The sequence below is a fragment of the Manacus candei genome, unplaced genomic scaffold (assembly GCF_025592945.1).
Source record: "Manacus candei isolate 608988 ecotype Guabito, Panama unplaced genomic scaffold, ASM2559294v1 h1tg000034l, whole genome shotgun sequence".
Taxonomy (NCBI): domain Eukaryota; kingdom Metazoa; phylum Chordata; class Aves; order Passeriformes; family Pipridae; genus Manacus; species Manacus candei.
This window is the reverse complement of record NW_026138082.1, coordinates 13,427,389-13,447,181: the sequence shown is the minus strand read 5'-3', so window position 1 is coordinate 13,447,181 and position 19,793 is coordinate 13,427,389. Positions and strand designations below refer to the sequence as shown.

At 37.2% G+C, this 19,793-nt stretch overlaps 1 protein-coding gene across 3 annotated transcripts in view; it reads right to left on the bottom strand.

The window, feature by feature from the left end:
- The window catches only part of CDK19 (cyclin dependent kinase 19), a 126,240-nt gene that overhangs the window by 98,923 nt on the left and 7,524 nt on the right, over positions 1 to 19,793 (bottom strand). For 2 of the 3 annotated variants that reach the window (XM_051792189.1, XM_051792188.1), the window contains exon 2: positions 10,239 to 10,314. The exons of the other annotated variant lie outside the window; for it this stretch is intronic. In XM_051792189.1, coding sequence (XP_051648149.1) covers positions 10,239 to 10,314 — 76 coding nt within the window. The remainder of the gene's footprint in view (positions 1 to 10,238; positions 10,315 to 19,793) is intronic. 3 annotated transcript variants of the gene reach the window in all.

Sequence of the window (19,793 nt, the reverse complement as noted above, 5' to 3'; positions counted from 1 at the left end):
CAAGTATAATAAATACTTAAGAGACAGACTGTAAAGATGCAAGATCACCCATCCTCAGAAAAAAAAAGAAAGACTAAATAAAACCTAGGCAAGAACAAAATCACTAATACAGAACAAATATAACATGTCAAAAAAGAAGAAATAACTAGTAGTCTGAAGTGCAAAGATACTACGGCAAATGAGGGTACTGAACAAACCTTGGAGTTTTACCAGAGAGAAACCATTAATTGCAGTAATAAGAAGCTTTTTTTAGGGTAGAAACTTAGAGAAGTCAAACCAAAATGGATTCAAGACACAGCTAGCAGACAGGAAATCACTATACTGCTTGTAAATATTAAAGGCATCTGTAGATAAAGGAAAGCAAGGGAAATAGTACAAAAGGTAACTGAGGTAAAACAGAAATTAAAGTAATCTAATAAGCAAGTGAAAATATGGAAAGACAATGACAGTTGAGAAACAAACTCTGCAGGGGCCATGGGATAGAATAAGTTCATTAGCACAGAAGGAAAAGGCAGAGACTTTCTCAAAGGTCTTCAAGAACTGGCAGCAGATTTCATAACTATTTCATAACTGCCTCCAATCAAAATTATTCTACTGATAGCTTTTTTCAATATGCTGTTTGCATATTCAGAAAACTAATAACTTTTTCCAAAAGTATAGCCAGTCTGAAGTACATTAACTTCAGCATGCTCAGGTAGCTACATACAAAAAAGCTCAAGGTCAAGTATACCCATGGCATATACTTACAACCACAATTTTGTATATGCACTACATACAGGCAACAGGTTTCAGGAAGCATCCTGACACTGTTGGTGACACAGGAAGGATGAACACGATGCTCCTTCTACAAGGCAGAAACATGTTGCCAATCAGATGGCCAAATGGAGCCAAGAACATGACTATAATGCTCCCACCTTCTTACCAAAATGCAAACTAAGCAACAACTTCACACTGTAAGTCTACGGGCAAGATGCATCACAGAATCAAAGACACCAGGCTATCTACTTAGTGACTATTGGACTGTTAACTACAGTTTAGAGACAAGAAAGCCTCCTTGCATCTTAAAACCACCATACAATAACATCTCAAGTCAACATAGAGACAAGACAAATCTCAATAAGATACAGTAGAAACTGTATTTAAACAGAGCTACTTTCCAGCTTACCATAGAAAAACACCACACTGAAACTGCTAACATAATGAAATTCAATTAAGTGAATAAAGTTCTATTCAAAGGTAAGGTGACATTTTGCCTTCAAATAACAAAGCTGACTAAAACTCGCACACAAAAACTTGCAGACTAAAATATAACTGCAGACTAAAAACGCTATCCACTTATCCCTATACAGGGCTGAAAGCAATGCCAGATAACGGAATGAAAAAAGCAATATTTGCTCAAATTCCTAGAATTTTTTTCCCGCTGATATTCAATTTTCAATCCAGCCATCTCTGTTCTGTATTAATTTATCTAGTTTAGGCACTACTAATAACATTTCATTTCTGCTTCACAGACTCCCTGCGCACCAAGAAGTCTCAGGCAGCCTGTGGATGAGGAACACTGGAGAGACTCATAAAAATGACATTGTGTTGGGAGAAGTCTCTGACCCACAAACCCTCATTCTTACAAGACATCCTCCCTGACATCCACTGAGAAGGCAACACAGCGGGGCACAAGGAACCTAGTTAACTTTTGGAGGCTATCACAAACAATTTCTTGATATACACACTGGAAGGGCCAATAATGGTAGCACACAGTTGTTCTATAATAATTCTAAAACAAGAATTATTTGCAGATGTGACAATCAAAGGTAGCTTTGGCTGTAGCAACCATTAGCTAGTACACTCGAAGATATTCAGCATGGAGAAGAGAAGGTTCCAGGGAGATCTCTCTCCAGTGGTCTTCCAGTACTTAAACAGAGCTCATAAAAAAGGAGGAGAGGGACTTTTTACACAAGCAGATAGTGATAGCACAAGGGGGAACAATTTTAAACTAAAAGAGGAGAGATTTTTCTTAGATTAGATGTTAGGAAGGAATTCTTTACTGTGAGGGTGGTTGAGGCACTGGAACAGGTTGCCCAGAGAGGTCATGGATGCACCATCCCTCAAAGTGTTCAACGCCAGGGTGGATGGGGTCCCAAGCAACCTGATCTAGTGGGTGGCATCACTGCCCATGGTGAGGAAGATGGAACTAGATGATCTTTGACATCCCCTTCCAATCCAAGTCATTCTATTATTCTTCGATTATAAGATCCCGAGTGAAGAAGGCAAGTAGCAGAGCACAGACCTGGAACTTCAGGAGAGCAGACTTCAGTTTATTGAAGGAACTGGTAGACAGCCACAGGAACCAGCTCTGAAGAGCAAAGGAGCTCAGGAAAACTGGCAGGTCTATTAAAATATACAAGTAGGAAACCTGCTTGGCTAAGCAGATTGTCAGAGCTTAAATGCAAGTATACAGAGGGGTGCAAACAGGGACAGGCTACACGGGAGGAGTTTAAAGACATTGCCCAGGCATGCAGGGATGGTGTCAGGAGAGCTGAAGCTCACCTTGATTTGACACTTGCAAGGAATGCTGAGGGAAACAAGAGCTTCTACTACTACATTGGTTGTGAAAGGCTGAACAAGAAAATGTGAGCCTGTTGCTGAATTAAGTGGGCAATTTAGTAGCAGAATTTGAAGACTGAAGTCCCAACTTAAAAAGAATCCATCACCTAAAAACCCATGCCATCACCTCTCAGTCTGAGGCATCAAAAATAGTCAGTGTAATGTTAAATTAGAGAAAGACACATTCTAGTTATGTGAAGTGAATATATCATTCAAACAATTTTACAACTCCACACAGAATAAACTGAAAACATATAGAAACTAATTTTAATTGACTACAGGGAAAGTACAAATGGAGGAACATAAGGAAAATATTCAGTGCTAAAGAAAGTATGAGAAACAGAAGAGAAAAATAAAAGTTTATCACACAAATTCAGAAAAGAACCCAAAATTTACAAAACATTCCAACTGAAGCTTTAAAACGTGTGAGCATATATGTTCATTTGTGCATATACAAACACAAGCAATCTTGAAGTAAGTATTTAAGTTTTGCAGATAAATATTTCAAAAAGTCTTCTCTGCATTATCTGCAATTCTGTTGTTCTTCAACTGAGTGATAAAGTAGCTATCTGCTTTCAGTGCATTGCTGTCTACAGCTTAACCTGGAGAGGTCTGGTTTTGTTTTTTTTTCATTTCTGTTAAAGGCACCGTCAGTTGGTTTTGCATTTTTATGTTCTCAGAATATTCAGAATCTGAAGCAAACAACAAATTCAAGGCAAAGAAAAATTGAGTCTAAATAGCACTGAACACCCATTTTTCCCTAGTCAGCTGCACTGGGCACGTGGATTATATCCTAACTGATGCCAAGTATCAAATTCATAGAGAAGTTTCTTTGGCTCATATCATGCTAGACTGCAGTAAAGGCTTTCCTTTTCTGTTTAACATACTTGCTGTTGATATGCTGATATTGCTCTCCCACTTTGAGCAGAGACACAACTTCAAGTAAAGGAAAGTACCCTCTGTATGAAAAGAAATAAAGTTTTTAATTCTGCATTTAGATATTTAAAAGCAGTGTTTCTCTTTTCCTTTCTTCTCTGCATGCTCTTTTTTGCTGTTGTTAAATTGCTGAAGGAGGTAGCTGTAGTAAGACAACAGAGTCGACCAGCCTCTTCAGATGATGCTCTACTTTTGTTACGATTACTTGATAAAAAATTGTACTTCGAGCTTCAAACTTTTTCATAAACACTACAGTGTATTTATGAGTTGATATAAAAGAAGTCAACTTAATTGATTAAACAAAAATTGTTTTATTCCACATATTTATTACTTATGTAATACTTTCATTTAATGAAGTTAATTGTTCTTTCAGGTACAATAAAATAAAAAAAGACAGAAAATGTCTACAGAATCCTTTTGACGAATAACCAAAGCAGGAATTTAAGTACTCCCTTACACAAAAAGCATTTAAATTACACAGATTATACAAGATTAAACTATGTAATGCAGAGAGCTCTTATTCTTCCTATGGTATGCAAAACATGAGTTGTCATGTAGCTGAACCAAAAACCTTTTTCCAGCTGATTCATACTTATAAAATCAAAATGCACAGGCACGTCTAGCCAACACATGCCTTAGCTCTCTAACAAAAATCCCTTCAAAAACATTTTTTCACTTCTTTCACTACCTTCAGCTATTGAAAAGGGGAGTAGAGTTTCAAAGTTTCCACAAACAAATCTAACAATCTTTTCTAATTAGGTAGTAGAGAATTTATGGGAAGATTTTACGTGGCCAAATATTCTACTCACTTATTCTATCTTGGCAAGAGAAAAGAAGCCCTGACATTCAAAAGGAATCTCCTACAGCAAATGTACTCAGGGACACAGACTTTTTTAAAGCCTTTTTTTACTTAATCTTGCCTTCAACAAAGCCAGGAACCAAGGCCTACATGGGTCTACACAGTAGTAAGTACTGCAAGCTGCTATGATAGTCAAGGCCAAAGAAAAGGTCAATACAGCTGAAGCAGAGACTTGTACCTACTATAAAAATCTATGCAACTTCATTAAAAGAGAACTAATGGCATTACAAATCTTCTAAGTGTTTTATTAATACTGAAAAGTTATCATTTCTGTACAGGTGATCTTTTCTGCGTTCTTAAGAGATGCAGAGACAGGTCAAACAGGTTAGAAGGTCAGCCTGGTCCACAGTCTCAAATTAAGTAACTTCATGTTTAGCTCATTTTACTAAGTGGTTTCCAACCAGGGAGGTGAGAGCAGCTTGCAAATGACATGTAGCACCCGACAGAGGTAAAAGTATGTAAGCATTACTAGCTCTACCAGCAAGGCACAACATGTCCCCTTGAATGTCCCTGCTGCCAGCAGCACCACAGAGAAACACACAGTAAAAGCATCAAGTGCTTCAAGATGGAGACATTAAGTCTGGCTGACCTTCTCCACTCAGCTTCAGTGCCACACCACCACAGCTTCCCCAAACCCAAGAAGAGGGAAACAACCCCAGAAGAGCTGTCCACATACAAAGGAAGGCCACAAACAGCAGGAAGGCAGAAAAGAATATAAATACAGTGAGACAGAGCCTTCTTCAAGAAAGCTGAGAAATGCAAAAAGGTTACAAAGACCAATCATTTAACCTGCAAGGCTTCTAAAACTTCGCCCACTCTCAGAAACTGAAGATGCCAAAATATTTGTACCCTCTAGCAGTTTGTAACATACACTGCATCAGTAGGCAAAAGGCCTGAGAATAATTTGTGCATTCTAAATTGTTCAAATAAGCTTTCAGCAACTCGTTTAACATTACAGTCTAAATTTATTTTAGCCTGTACCCATAGATGCAAGTATGAACACAAAGGTCAACTAATGCTCCCACTAGTGTCCCACAGCATACTGGCAACATTTAAAGGTCTCCCAGAAAGAGTAGCCTTCACTAAAAAACAGTACACACAGGCATAGGATGTGGCAACTAAAATGGTTACGAGTCCCAGACCCAACATTCACACAGGGCAAAACTGCAGCACTTAGGGCATTCTTTAAAAAAGGCTAGGTTAGCAATGACACTGGTTTTTGGCTCTACTTCTCCCATTTAAATCATCTGCAACAGCCTAGTCTCATTTTCTTCCTCTACAGAAAAAAAAAATTATCTATAAAAACACCCTATTATAGAAAAATCAAATGAATTTTAGAATTAAGATTACTATTTACAGAGCAGATGGTTACAGTTGGTAATTTATCCTTGAAGAGGGGAAGTTCTCATTGGCAAGGGTGGGTAAAAAGCTGGAAGGGACCAGGAGTTGACCAAACAGCATCTAGGACCTAATTCAAGTCACTGGTTCACATGAAACCTTTAGTAGTAGTCATCTTTGTCTACAGACTGTGTTAGCTTGTCTGCAAGAATGTTACGGGTGACAGTCTCAGAAACCTCAGTAGAGTCGAGATAAACAATCTACAGCATTCACCTCATTCCCCATGCCAGGCATCTCATCGTAGAAGACTAACAGATTGGTTATGGATGATTTTCCCTTCGATTGGGCTGACTATGCCCAATCACTGTCTTGTCTTGCGTGGGTTTGGAAATCGTTTCCACCAGGATTTTCTTCAGCACCCTCCCAGTGACTAAGATGTAGCTGATCAACTTGTAGTTCCCTTGATTCTCATTGGAAACAGGAGTGACATTTGCTCTCTTCCATTCACTATTATCTTTCTAAGATAACTGAGGATGGTCTCAAAATGAAATCCAAGCAGCTGCCTCAGCACTTGTAGGCACAGCTCATCAGGCACCACAGACCTGTGTATGTCCAGTTTGAACACTTCCTAACCCGGACCTCCTCCACTAAAGGTAAATTTTCCTTCAACTTTTTCGCTGGTCTCAAGAACATGAGATTTCTGAACCTGGCCTTACTGGTAAAGAATGAGGCAGAAGAAGTTATTGAGTACTTTGGCCTTTTCCATACCAATTGTACCCATTCAGCAGCAGGTTCATATTTTCCCCATTCTTCCTTTTGATATTCATGTACTTGTAGAATCCTTTCTTGTTGCCCTTCAGGTCCCTTGCCAGACTCAACTCCACATCAGCCTTGGCTTTTCTAACCCCTATTCTTGCAAGATCAAACAGCAATTCTATACTTCTCTTGTATTACCAATCCCTGCTTCCAAAAGGAATTCCTGATTCCTTTTTATGTCCAAGTTCAATAAGGAGCTCCTTGTTCATCCATTCAGGCCTCCTGTTGCCCTTGCTTGCTTTCCTACTTCTTGGGATGGAGATTTCTTGAATCTGATCCTTGAATACCAACATGTTTTCCTGTATCCTCTTCTCTCCAGGGCTGTATCTCAACAGAATTCTTCCAAGATGAGGTTCAAGTCTGCTTTCATAAAGTTTGGGCTGTGATCCTGCTTTTTGACATGCTCCATTCACTTAAGATTCTGACCTGCATCATATCAGCTAAATAAGCCAGTAATGACAATTGCACTGAAGTTCTTCCACTCTCAAGGATTTTTGGGGCTCTCAAACCATGACAAGGCTACACATCCAGACATTTACTAAGTACTTAGTGAATGGTACGGATTAAGAAAAAGCTTATTATTTTTCTTTATTCTGAATTAGTTTTTCCCAAAATCCACAATTAGAAGTCTATAGTCTCTTGATGGTGAAAAGCAAAGTAGTAGAATTAATTTGGATAATACTCTCACAGGAAGTGAAACCTTTGGGACAAGAAATCTCAGATAAAGCTGTATTTCCCTGGTGGTTTTTTGATAAAGAAATACAAAATTCCATTACCATTAGCTGTTTGCAGACTTTTAAAGTTATAGCTATTTGTTTCTAACAGAACAAATGAAGATCAGGATACTTCACAGGAGAAAAACAGCCCTAACAAATAATACCACTCTGGTCTGCTGCTTCTGTCTCCACTTGTTCTAGAAAACCTACCTAATTACTTAGACAAGGTAAGGAGCAAAACATAAAATGTGAAAGCAGCATAACTGAATAAAAGTCTTCCTTTCCCCCAACCAGAAGTTCCAAAATGAGTTAATTCAAGTCTTGAGCTGAAAGAGATGTCATTTTCATTAAATAAATAATCATCTAAAAATGAAACTCTATATTTCATAACTCTCATTCATATTTTACACCACTGTTCTTCAAAACATGCTGTTGCTTAAGCCAAGCAATAATCTGCCTCATAAAAGGAACATAGAAATCGTTGCCATTTCAGTTATCTTCAGAATAAACTTGAGTTACAGGGAACAAATTAGCTTTTTTTCCCCACACACGTCTTTTGATGTATAAGAATACCTTCTAATACTTTCATATTCAAGACAACAGAACTGGCTGAAATATGGAATCCTTCAGCAAGTATCACCCTACAGTTGAAATGAAGTAACAATCACTTGCCCCAGGAACCAACTGCCTAAATGATGTTTTCACTGCCATATGCCTTCTTTCAGGAAAAGCTCATATGAATGGTGGTAAGAGAAGTTTCATGGTTCTCAAAGTCCAAAGGAAAGACAGACCAACTAAATTTGCAACGTCAGAAGAGAGGAGCCTTTTGTCTTAGGGAAAGTTAGCCAGTAGATATTATTTTGAGTGTCTAAGAAATAGGACATGCAAAGTGATGGTCTTGGACTGCAAAACTGAACACTTTTTAGTTCAGTAATATATTTCTTGAGCATATTGTAAAGTGTCTTCAGTTTACAGAATTATTAAAATATTCTGAATGCACACCGGTGTCCCTTTCATGTTCTCGGTTTCCAAGGCAGGGTTTGGGTTTGGGGTTGTTTTGCTGCTGGAGAGGGTACGGGTGGGTTGAATGTCAAGAGAACTACTCATGACATTTTTTAAATGGCCTCTTTCCAGGCTGAAAATCTTTATTTAATCAGTAAACATTACCCTCTTTGTCACCTATCTAAGCCTTTAAATACAAGATAGGCTATTGATGCATTAATTAGAAATCTGCTTCTCTGTATGGAAAATGCATTTGATTCTGGCTTGTTTCTATATGACAAAAAGTTTGTATTTCTTTTTCAACTATTTCAGCTTTACCTTTTTCACATTTCTAATATTTGACCAACCTGAAATTTCACTGAGGCAAATGGTGATTTGCTCCATTAGCTCAGGTTACAGAGTTTCACAATAATGTCTGAAGAAGAGTAAAGTATAATCCAAGAATTACCAGATGAACCATTGAAAGTAATCAAGTAACTTACACAATAGAAATCAAAATTCACAGGTTGTACTGGGTTTTGTACAAAGCTTTACTAATTTTAAAAAATAGTTTAAAAAAAAAAGAAAAACAAGACCAAAATAGTTATGTATCATCAACTTTAAATAATTGGACACTCTCTACTTCCTTACATTGTTGTGTCCAGGTATGACAGAACCAGCTTCATACCACACCACTGTCATGACAACAGGAAAGTTTCCTTCAGACTATTCCATACATTATCTGCATAGGAGCACAATTTAAAACAAAGAACAACGATCCAAGAAACAAAAACCCCTCAATGCTGTCAAAACCGATTTCATAGCAGCAAGAATACAACCTAGTACTGATGTTAAAAGGGGATTTCTTATTTCCTCCAAAGGCAGAAATATTAGCGAGAAAGGTCACTGGGTAAATCCTGTGTAAAGTGACTGACAGCAATGCAGCCACCTCTGAAATCCACAAGTGACCTTGACCTTACAGTGATAAGCACTTTAAAAGGATAGCAGTTTTATCTGTTAAGTCTCTTCATACAGAATTACCATGGACACTACACTGAACACGATACAGTGGTTTGTTCAGTTCATGGACATCATGCGTTTCTAATGCCTCAAATTGCATTGCACACCTGAATGCTGTGTTTCAATGCAACACTGCTAGATTATAAAAAGCTTTAGGTACAATCCTAACATACATTTCAACAGCTGGCAGCACAGCAACATTAAGACAAGGTAAATATTTAATCAAGCAAGTGCACGTCTTTTGCAATGCAACAAATTCTTGCAAAATTTTACTTGGTACCAGAATTTTGACAGTAATGCACATTTTCAGATGTAAAATAAAACATTTAAAGATCAAATTCTACCTTCATATACAAACACTTAATTTTTACCAAATTTGAAGAAATGATAGGCAGTAATGTGTTTCAAAGTGCAAAATTTTTGAATCAATTTTTTCTCCTAAGACACATGTAATAAAAATACAATTAAAGTTGGTTTTTATTTTGCTATGACATTTCTCTCTATTTAGCAAAACAAATAAGAAATGAGGAGAACAAACTGTTCTCGGGTGCTAAAGAAGAACAAGCTGCCATTAGTCTGAAATAAATTACAGTTTTAGCAAGTGGACTTGTAATGGTAGCTGTAATCTTTCAGAACCTTTTTCCTTCAAGTCATTTTAAAAATATTCCTTTTTAAAATAAGACTTCATTTAAAAGTTCACATTTATTTCCCTCTGAACATATCAAAGCAGAAGAAACAAATTATACCAGAAAGAGGCCCTACTATTACCTGGAAAGAACACTCCTTTCCACTAAAAAGAAAATTACGACTTAGAAAGCATTTTAAAAAAAAGCTCACATCTGAATAAACTTTCATGTTTGCATACTTTATAGAAAACATTTAGATAATCTTTATGTTACTTAATGCGAGGAAAATAAAATATCTGTTGAGTAATAATGTCAGTAAAAATACTTTCATTTATATACACTTACTGCAATCTCTCTACAGGCCGACATGGAAATCCCTGTACCTTCAATTTGCTTCAGTGCATACTCCTTTTCATCTTTTCTGTACACACATATACACAAAAAGAAAAAAAAAGAGAAGAGTATGTTTAGCTCTAACTTATATTACACCCATCAGTACAAGTTTAATGAAATATTTTAATTTCATCTGGATCAAGAAGCTGAAAAGCCAATCTGCTTTTATGCATAAATAATACTTTGATAATAAAAGCAAGTTTTCTTTTAACAAAGACTTTATAAATCCCAACCCAAAACTTCTGTGTAAATAAACTTTGTTAACCTGTATCTATTTCTCTCTGAAAAGAGAGATAATATCTGCAAATAACTGCAAATATATCTACAGAGAATTTTGGAGGACACTTCCTGAAATTCCAGGATAGTGCCTACTACTGTGAAAACACCACACTAGTATCCCATGCCTGGAAAATTCCCAAGCAGATAAAGTGTTCCAGTGTGTTTTGGAATTTGGTACAAGAATGATTTCTAAGGAAGCAAGACCAAGCATGTTTAGGCTACAGGTTTGAAGGGCCTCTTTTCCCCAGAGCCTTCTGCAGCTGAAAGTGAAGGAATGGTTTACTTTAAGGTGATAGAAATTATTTTGGAACTGGCAAAGATAAATATATTCTCATTCTGCACAGATAGTTTTCTACAGAGAAATGGGAAGGATGGCAACTTACAACAAGCTTTGCAACTACCCCCAAAACATTCACCCATTCAGACATTCAGATGAAAATCTTAACAGTCAACATAAGATTGGACCCTCCTCTTAATAAACTTTTAATCATCTCTGAAAGTTGAAATGAAATAGCCTCATATCACAGTGTTTTGAAACATAACTTACAAATCTGTACTTGGGGTGAGAGAGGGACACCACCCAAAACTTTTCTAGGCTAAAGAAAGCCTAAAAAGTTACCATTACTAAAATCAGGCCAAATACTGCATTAACAGCTCACGAGAGCTGTTCACCAAGTATTTCAAGAATAATTTCAGAAGCGGGCGTGTCTGCTTCCTAAGCAGAATTCACCAGGATCTACTGACACGATAATTCAGATTCCTTCTTTTTTCCCTGCTGAGCAGCTTTTTATTTTCATGAATTAGTCATTTAGAAGAGCTCAGCTCAAGATGCAGAACCAAGAAATGTGTAACTTCACAGGTAATAAGATCATACCTTATCTAAAAGAAATTGCTTTTGATTTCATTAATTAGTCCAAATTTTAAAGAGTAAATAATAACTGCCCATTCCCTCTTATACATGGTTCTGCTATCTACGCAGAAGATTTACATACACTGCAAAGTATTAACTCCATAACTGAGATCACTTACTGAGACCGTGAAGACAAGATTATATTGTCTGCAGAACCAAAACCATCTCTGGACATTTAAAACTGATCATGGCTTTTAAACTATGGTCACGTTTAAGCTATGCAGCACAGAACAATCCCATGCACAACTATCAGCTAGAATCCCAAGGCAATGTAGTCACTACTGCACTGCATTATATACTTCTTCTGGCACATCTGCTTACCTGGGCACAGGACCCCACTGATACAGCTACCCTTGAACTAGTTCTACCGATGCAAAGCATTGCATCCAGTCACTCAGACCTTCACAGATCGAAGGTCACTGTAGAGATTGAGCTTGGCACACGCTGCCTTCAACAGCATTGCTCAGCACCACCGCCACTGCCAGCCCGTCAGAGCTTGACAGGCAGCCACTCCAGGCAGGCTTTTAAGATGCAAACGAGAAATTACAAAAGATGTTAAAACAAAAACCCAAAAACCAAACAATCCAACAACTTAAGATATTATGGCATATGCAAAAAGAAGGCAGACTTACTGAGTTGATAGTTCTAGAACACTAGGTTTTGTGACCAATGAGCAAAAATAGGAATAATTAAATACTTAGCTAAAATAAATAGGTGTCAAGGATAAAGAACTTCAAAGATATAATATTCTAGATCTGACAAAATGTATTAATTTTCTTTTTTTTACCACCAGCTCTGGAATCATAAACACAGCTTCCTTTAAATACCATTCACTTGCTCCAGCAGAAATGCAAGGCTATATGAATGCTTTTCCAAAGTTAACTGTTCTTATTACGCAGACATAATAGCTGATTAAAGCACTTTCCAAAAGTGGTGTTTCAGCTAACAATATTTCCCATTCAATAGTAATCTCAAGATATTTTGAGAAAGAAAGAAATATATTCAAAACTTCAATACCAAGTCAGCCAATGCAATCTGATGAAACACACAATTCTGGTTATTCAATAACGTGTCCAAAAAAAAAAAAAACCCAACCATAGGTACTTTATTAGCCATTTGCCCACTTGTAAGAATTCAATAAATAATATCAAATGGTGTGTGTGATAGGTAAATATACTGTTCACTCCCTAAAGACCTATTTTCTTATGAAACACTTGAGACGGGGAAGTTTTTCTATTTCGTGTTGAAGGAAAACTCTAGTGAACTCTGAACACGTTTCAAGAAATTATACAGCATTACACAGCATGAAAGTTTTCATAAATCCATTTCTGACAGATCCTATATCAATACATTTTTTTACTGAAGTGAAGCAAGCATGATTAAGTTTGAAAACCAAATCCAAACAACAACAAACCACATAGCTCCGGTCTGAGGCAAAAGACCAGCCATGCTGGTAACAGCCAAGCAGAAGCAAGGTCTCTGTAACCGTTTTCATATGGTCCACAGAAACACTGGCTTGGGAACAGGTCAACTAACTTGAAGGTCCTGCTGTGTGGGGGTTTGTCTGAGGGTGGGGAGCAAGTGACACAGACCAAGACCATAGACTACTCTGAGCAAAAAATATAGCAAAGGAGAACTGAAAGGGAACTCCGTACCTTAAAAGGCTGTGACTTAAATTTTACTAAAGCTTTTCAAAACTGATGCAGAAGAACTTGCCTGACAAAACAAGTACCATGCCACACCACCAGTAGGCTTCTCTACACTTCAAGTCCCCTTATCCAAAACTAGGGGTTAAACGTTAAAATCAACATGGCTTCTAGTTTCAGAAGCATTAAACTCATGCTATTTTAAAAGGGATTAACTTTTTATGAAAATGAAAACTGTTGATATGAGATATTGCCCTCCTGAAAACTTCCCATCTCTGTATTTCAGGTTGCTGTAGGCAGCATCCAAATGCAAGGGTCCTCATGCATATCAGCAATTATTGAGAACATCCCTCCATTATAAAAACTTGGTCTTCGAGATTAAGCTTTTCTCCCTCACAAATAAATATCCAACTCTGCAATCCCTAAAGTTAATGTTAACATTTTAATTTGTACAATGCAAAGCAAAACCCTCTTCCCCCCAAAAATTGTACTCAGGGGTTTATGTCCAGCTGCAGTATTCAAAATGGAAAATGAAAATATGATTACTGCTTCTTCTGGGTAACACTTTCAGTTGCCATTTTCCAAATGCTTTGGAAACAACAAAGTATCAAATTCACTTTAGAAGAATGCAGTTCAGAAGATTTAGAGTAATTACATTTCAAAGGAGCTAAACTGTCTTAACTATGGCAATTGTACTTCAGAGACCTCCCATCATATGAGAAACTACTCTACAAACAAGTCAGTGGAAAACTAGAAACAACTTGCCCAAGACCATAAGAAAAACAGGAGGATTTGAAAATAGCACATGGTTCAAACTATTGTTTTATCCCTATTATTCAAATTTTAAAACTTTCCATGATGGTTCCTCTTGAATTCACAAATAATTTAACATAAATCCAAACTTCAGAATTAATTATCCACATCAAGGAACTAGCATGAAAGACTTCAATCACTCTGAAGCTACAACTGTGACTATCACATAAGTTAATACAGATATTATCATTACTGTATATACTAATAATAACTGTCTTAAATTAAGTGCACAATACCCTAATTAAATAATAATTAAAGTGCACATTTTCTTAAACAAAAAGGCACACCATAAAAACATTTCAACACTTAGCTAAAAAAAAAAAAAGTAATAGAAAACAACAACAATTCACCCTTGTGACAACGCTAATGGAATTCAAGCATTTGTGACTTTGTAGGACAAAGGCTGGGAACACTATGGAGTTCAGTGTCCTTCACAGTACTGCCTGGAACACAATGTCCATACAGGTATCTGGTTACGCTCTGATCACTTTGTTTAACTGCTGCTAGGCAGCATAAAGTTAATCACTCAGCAGCAGATCGTAGTGAGTTGCAAACTTCCCCCCATCAAGAACAGGCAAAATCATGACACTGAAGCACAACTGGAAGCCAACAGAAAAACTCATCCGGAACGTGGCAGTCAAGCCACTAAACTGATCGTGTTCAGCACTGGTTACCTTTTGCAAGCTGCTCACAGATTTAATCCTATACATAGCACCGGGTCATAGCCCTTTACAAAGGTAACAGAACCAAAAACTGTGTCTATGACTGATTGGAAAAAGGGACCAAAATCCTTCCCGAAAAGTGATGAATTCTTACGCTTTAGTGTTTTTTTATGCATATAGAAACAGTCATTAAGCCAAAAGAACTACAAGATCAAAAAAATTCCCATATGGTGTCACTGAGGTGCATGTTCAACAGACTAGGAAAGTAATTTTCTTTTACTATTATCCTCCAACTGTATCAAGCCTTATCCAGTCAGCAATTCAGCCAACTCCTTTGCATCCACACAGTAACCAGCCACAAATGGCAGAAGCTGTGAATCTGTAGGTTGATCTTAATTTATTTCCAGCCAACAGTATACATGCTGAACTTCAATGCATTTACATTAGTTCGTTTTGAGAGACAGATAAGAAACTCAAAATATAAAACAGTTAGGATGGTAAGCAAAAATTTAAAAGAAATCCACCACCACATGAGTTCTTTAAAAGCACTGATAAGATTTTTCTGTTATTAAAAAAATATGCCTTTTCCCAGCTATGATTTCACTAGACTGGGAGTGAGGAGCAGAGGTCTCTTAATATCAATGTGAGAAGACTGGGGCTATTCCAGTACCATTACACATAAGCTAACTATATCCTCTTCCCTTTATTCCAGTAGTTTCTAATTCAGAAAATTGAAGGCAAATCTTTTTAGATAGATACCTTCTAATTGTTAACAACAATTACAGACTATTTCACATTACAGCCACAGATAGATCTTTAAGATCTCTGTAATAACAGACCACTGGAAATTTTACTAACCTTAACCTTACTAAAATTTAGCCTTTACCCTATAATAATAAAACTTTGAATTTGTACAGAAAGAGAGCACAACTTCAATCACTGCCACCCTCACTCCAAATTTATTGATGAAGATTCACAGAGACCTCAACCAGCTGCAGGGTTGCTGCCACTGCTAAAATAAGACTGGCTCCAAAGTATCTTGAGTGACTGAGAACTGTGAATTTCATACAAGTAAAATTATGACAGATTGGGCTAAGTGGACTTGACAGCCTGTTTGTAAAGGTAAAAACTAAAGTCTTCCCACTAAATCTTGAAAGCTATAAAATTATTCTGCTGCTCCAGATAATTTCTTCCAGCATTTGCTGTATTACAGCAGGGGATAGAGCTGTACCTGATTTTATTTCTTTACAGACAGGTTTGATTGCAATAATGAATAGACTTAGGAAATACCTTCATTCCAGAAAGGATACTGCATGTGAGGAGTTGCTACCTTAAAACAAGGAACAGCAGCAGCGATGAGGAAAATACTTCTGAAATAAAGATGAATTATGTACCAAGGCCACAGACACAGGGTCCTTTAGATTATGCCAAAAAAGAATCTGCTGTTTGCTTCATAAAATCACGTAAGAAGAATACTTGCAAATAACATTAAATGTGAAGAACATTAGCTGTCTGGTTTTGGAATTTTGTAACCATAGGTCCTGAAGTCAGGACTATACAGTCCAGTTTAACATGCATTATGTCTCTTTCTCTGTAATGCTAAATCTGGCTAAATACTGCAACTTTATTTCTTTGGGATCTTTTTGGCAAGAACATATTTGTAACACCAGATGTAGATTTCTTTTCTAAATCCTTATACTACGTTCAGCTATAGCAGAATAAACAAAATTATCAACTCAATGTAAAACCTATTAGAAAGACAATGGCCTAAAAGCTGCAGTTACTCAGTTTTCCTTTTATGGCCCATGACACAATCAAGCACTTCTCCCAACACACCTGAAAGCCCAGATTTATCAGAGACATATTACAAATTTTCTGTTCTTCTTTTCCTTCAGACTTCCTAGTTCAAGCCATCTACAGTAAAATTTTCAATTCTCAGAGCTAGACCTACACAAAAGCTTACTAACACAATGTGGATGTAATTCTTAAATAACTAAATTAGCCTTTAGATACAAATGCTGCAACCTAGATCATGAGTAAGAAGCAAGATCCAAATTCTGTATATGCAGTGTGAGACAACACATTTGTTACAGTTGGAAAGTTGCAAAGTTGAAAAAACACCCACACAAGAAGGTATAAAGACCAGAATGAAACTTCATGAAGTTACCACAAGGCCTAATTTGACTCTGAAACATAAAAAAAAAAAAAAATTTAAAAAATCATAATTTTTTATGTTTTTTTGGGATGAAGACTCTCCATTTACCTCACTTCAGTGTCAGGGGATTAGGATTTCACAAGTTTAGATGCCCTTATTCCAGCCATTAAGATAGTCTTGCTACTTCTCAACAACAAGCAAGGCCTTTAGTCAGCAATCATCACACCTGTTCTGGGGAAAGGGAGCCATGTTCTGCTTCCTTTAAACTTTAAAACTTCATGTCCCATAGTCAGAATAGGCTTCTCTCACACTCTTTCTGGGGTTTAAGAGCACTTCTTGGATGAAGTTTTATGCTGGTTTTTTCCCTACCACTGAAGTCATGCTGAAGGTAGAATAAATGGCATTCAACTTGTAACAGTCTCTTTGTTGTTCTGAACTGAAGGTCAAATTAAATTTGGCAATTTGTCTACCCCTGTTTCTCATTTGGAGCATGACAGACCTGGGCAAAGGAACAACTGGTTATCTGGTACAATGACTGGTTTTAATCAAAAGATATGAACATAACTTTGAAGTCTACGAGGCCCAGGAAAACAGGGCAACAACTGATACAGAAACTCTGTTTCAGGAATAGACACATTTGAAGACATGGGTGACACCCACTCTAAACTGCACTAGTGATAATGAACCAAAAGAACGAACACTGCATTTTCTAATGTGCAAAGTGTTAAATCTTAGCATGAACCTGTGATAAATCATAGAGTATTAACACAGGTGAGAATTTTCTCTAAACACCTTTGAATTTGCAAAATTCATGAGCCATAAGATAAGAGGTGTCTCCTCAAAACAAGCTACTTAGGAGTCAAACAGTTAATCTCATGCTGCTAGAAATGTCATGCAGGAGCGGCCTTTCCATCATCAGATCTCTTCAGGCTCTCAGACCCCACATCATTACCAATGAGGTGGGAGAGTCAAGGAAAATTGCAGTCAAAGCAGAATCCCAGCATTACCTGTGTGAATGCTTCCAAGTGCTCTAATAAAGACAGAAAAAGAAAGGAGGAACAGAAAGGCAGAAAACCTTCTGGCCACATAAAAAGAATTGATTCTTCCTGCAACTAATGCATGAGGAAACCAGACACATTGCTTCAAAATACAGCTCTGGATGTAGTTTCCATTCCAGCAGATCTAGCTTCTGCCTCCAAGTCAATTGCCTATAACACTTATTTTCACTTAGCTGCAAAAAGAAATCAATGGCATCTTCTACTTAAGTCAGCACAGAGTGAACAAAAAAATAATCATACCGCACAAGAGGCTCAGTTTATGGGAACACATTTAAAGCCATACTGTCCGAGGCTTTCCCCAGTTCATATCTGTGCTCTTATTTAGCCCAGAACCCTTATACTTAAGTGAGCCATCTGACACTGCCAGCACACACAGGAAGCTACAGCCATTGCTTTGCCTATTGAAAAGCCTAACCACAGTGTGGTTTCACCTACCAGATGAACAACTCTAGAATACTCCAGGATCATTAACTTTGTAGAAAACAGATGACAACCGAGGCAGAAACATGCAGTTATACAGTGACCTCATCAGAAAATATTTTTTTTAAGATTGCTAATCCTAGGAAAGACAGAAGCAAACATGAATAATGCTCTTCAGAGATCCACTATTACAGTAATCCCAGCTCCTCCAATCTTTCTCACAACCAGAAAAGTCAGTTCTGCTTCTGAATAAAGTAAAATTAAATACATAAAAAAACCCACACCAACCAAAAAACCCAACCTACACTTACAGACATGCATTTTGAAAAGGTCAGTTAACACTATCTCTACAATATTCCTTCCCTTTCAGTCTTATTAGATACACCAATATTTCATAAGCTCTCAAAAAAAACCCACTGCTAAATGAAAGGTTGTGCTCCCACAGAAAAGTCTAAGAAAATATTAATAAAAAAATTCAGATAGAGAAGTTAAGTATCAGTTGATTTAAAGACTCTCAGGATTTTGTTAACAGAAGCTAATCTTTATTTAAAATATATCTGCACATTTTTCTTGAATCTGTTGAGATAGTGAACTTCACAAGAGGTATAATAATTTCTAATATCATCACAACTAGCATTGTTATCTGTCAGTCATCTACCTTATAGTCAAGTGAACCATGTAAACCAAGCCGTCAGAGCTGGGAGGTCTTTAATAAACCTAAATTATTTAGATAACATGAAACTCGTAAGTCAAGTCAAAACAATAAACTTCTTGTATTTGCTACACAAGTAGAAACTGTTCTTCATTTCCTAAAGTCACTTATTGAGTTAGCCAATTTATTCTAAAAGCAGTTGTCCTGGACCAGTTTCAGCATTCCTTCAGGCAAACACGCTGTTATTGAAACAAATAAATCTTTTTTAAGTTCTAACACTTTATTTCAGTAAAAAAAGAAAAAGAAACATTGCAGCCTATGTCAGCTCTCAAATGCCACCAAAGAAGCTCGAGAAATGACGTATCTTTGGAAGCAGAATGTAAGAGTTGCCAATCACTTATGCTAGCAGTCCCTTCCCTTCCGATCACACATACAGACCATTCCTTCTCCTGAACTGAACATAAAGCAGCAGCCAGTACATGCAAACAACATAGAATTCACTAATTAAATGCAGAGGAGAAAGACTTTGGTCAGAAGGCACCTACGCAAATCATGAGCTTGATTAAGGTCACAGAATCATAGAATCAGCCAGGTTGGAAGGGACCTCCGAGACCATTGAGTCCAACCCTTGATCCAACACTGTGGTTACTAGACCATGGCACTAAGTGCCACATCCAGCCTCATCTTAAAAACCTCCAGGGACGGAGAATCCACCACTTCCCTGGGCAGCCCATTCCAATGCCTAATTACCCTTTCTGTAAAGAATTTCTTCCTAATATCTAACCTAAACCTCCCCTAGCACAGCTTAAGACCATGCCCTCTTATTTTAGTGATAGTTGCCTGGGAGAAGCAAAGAAGCCACTTCAGTAGGTATTTTCAAAACATGTAGGGAAATTTAATGTTACTGATAAA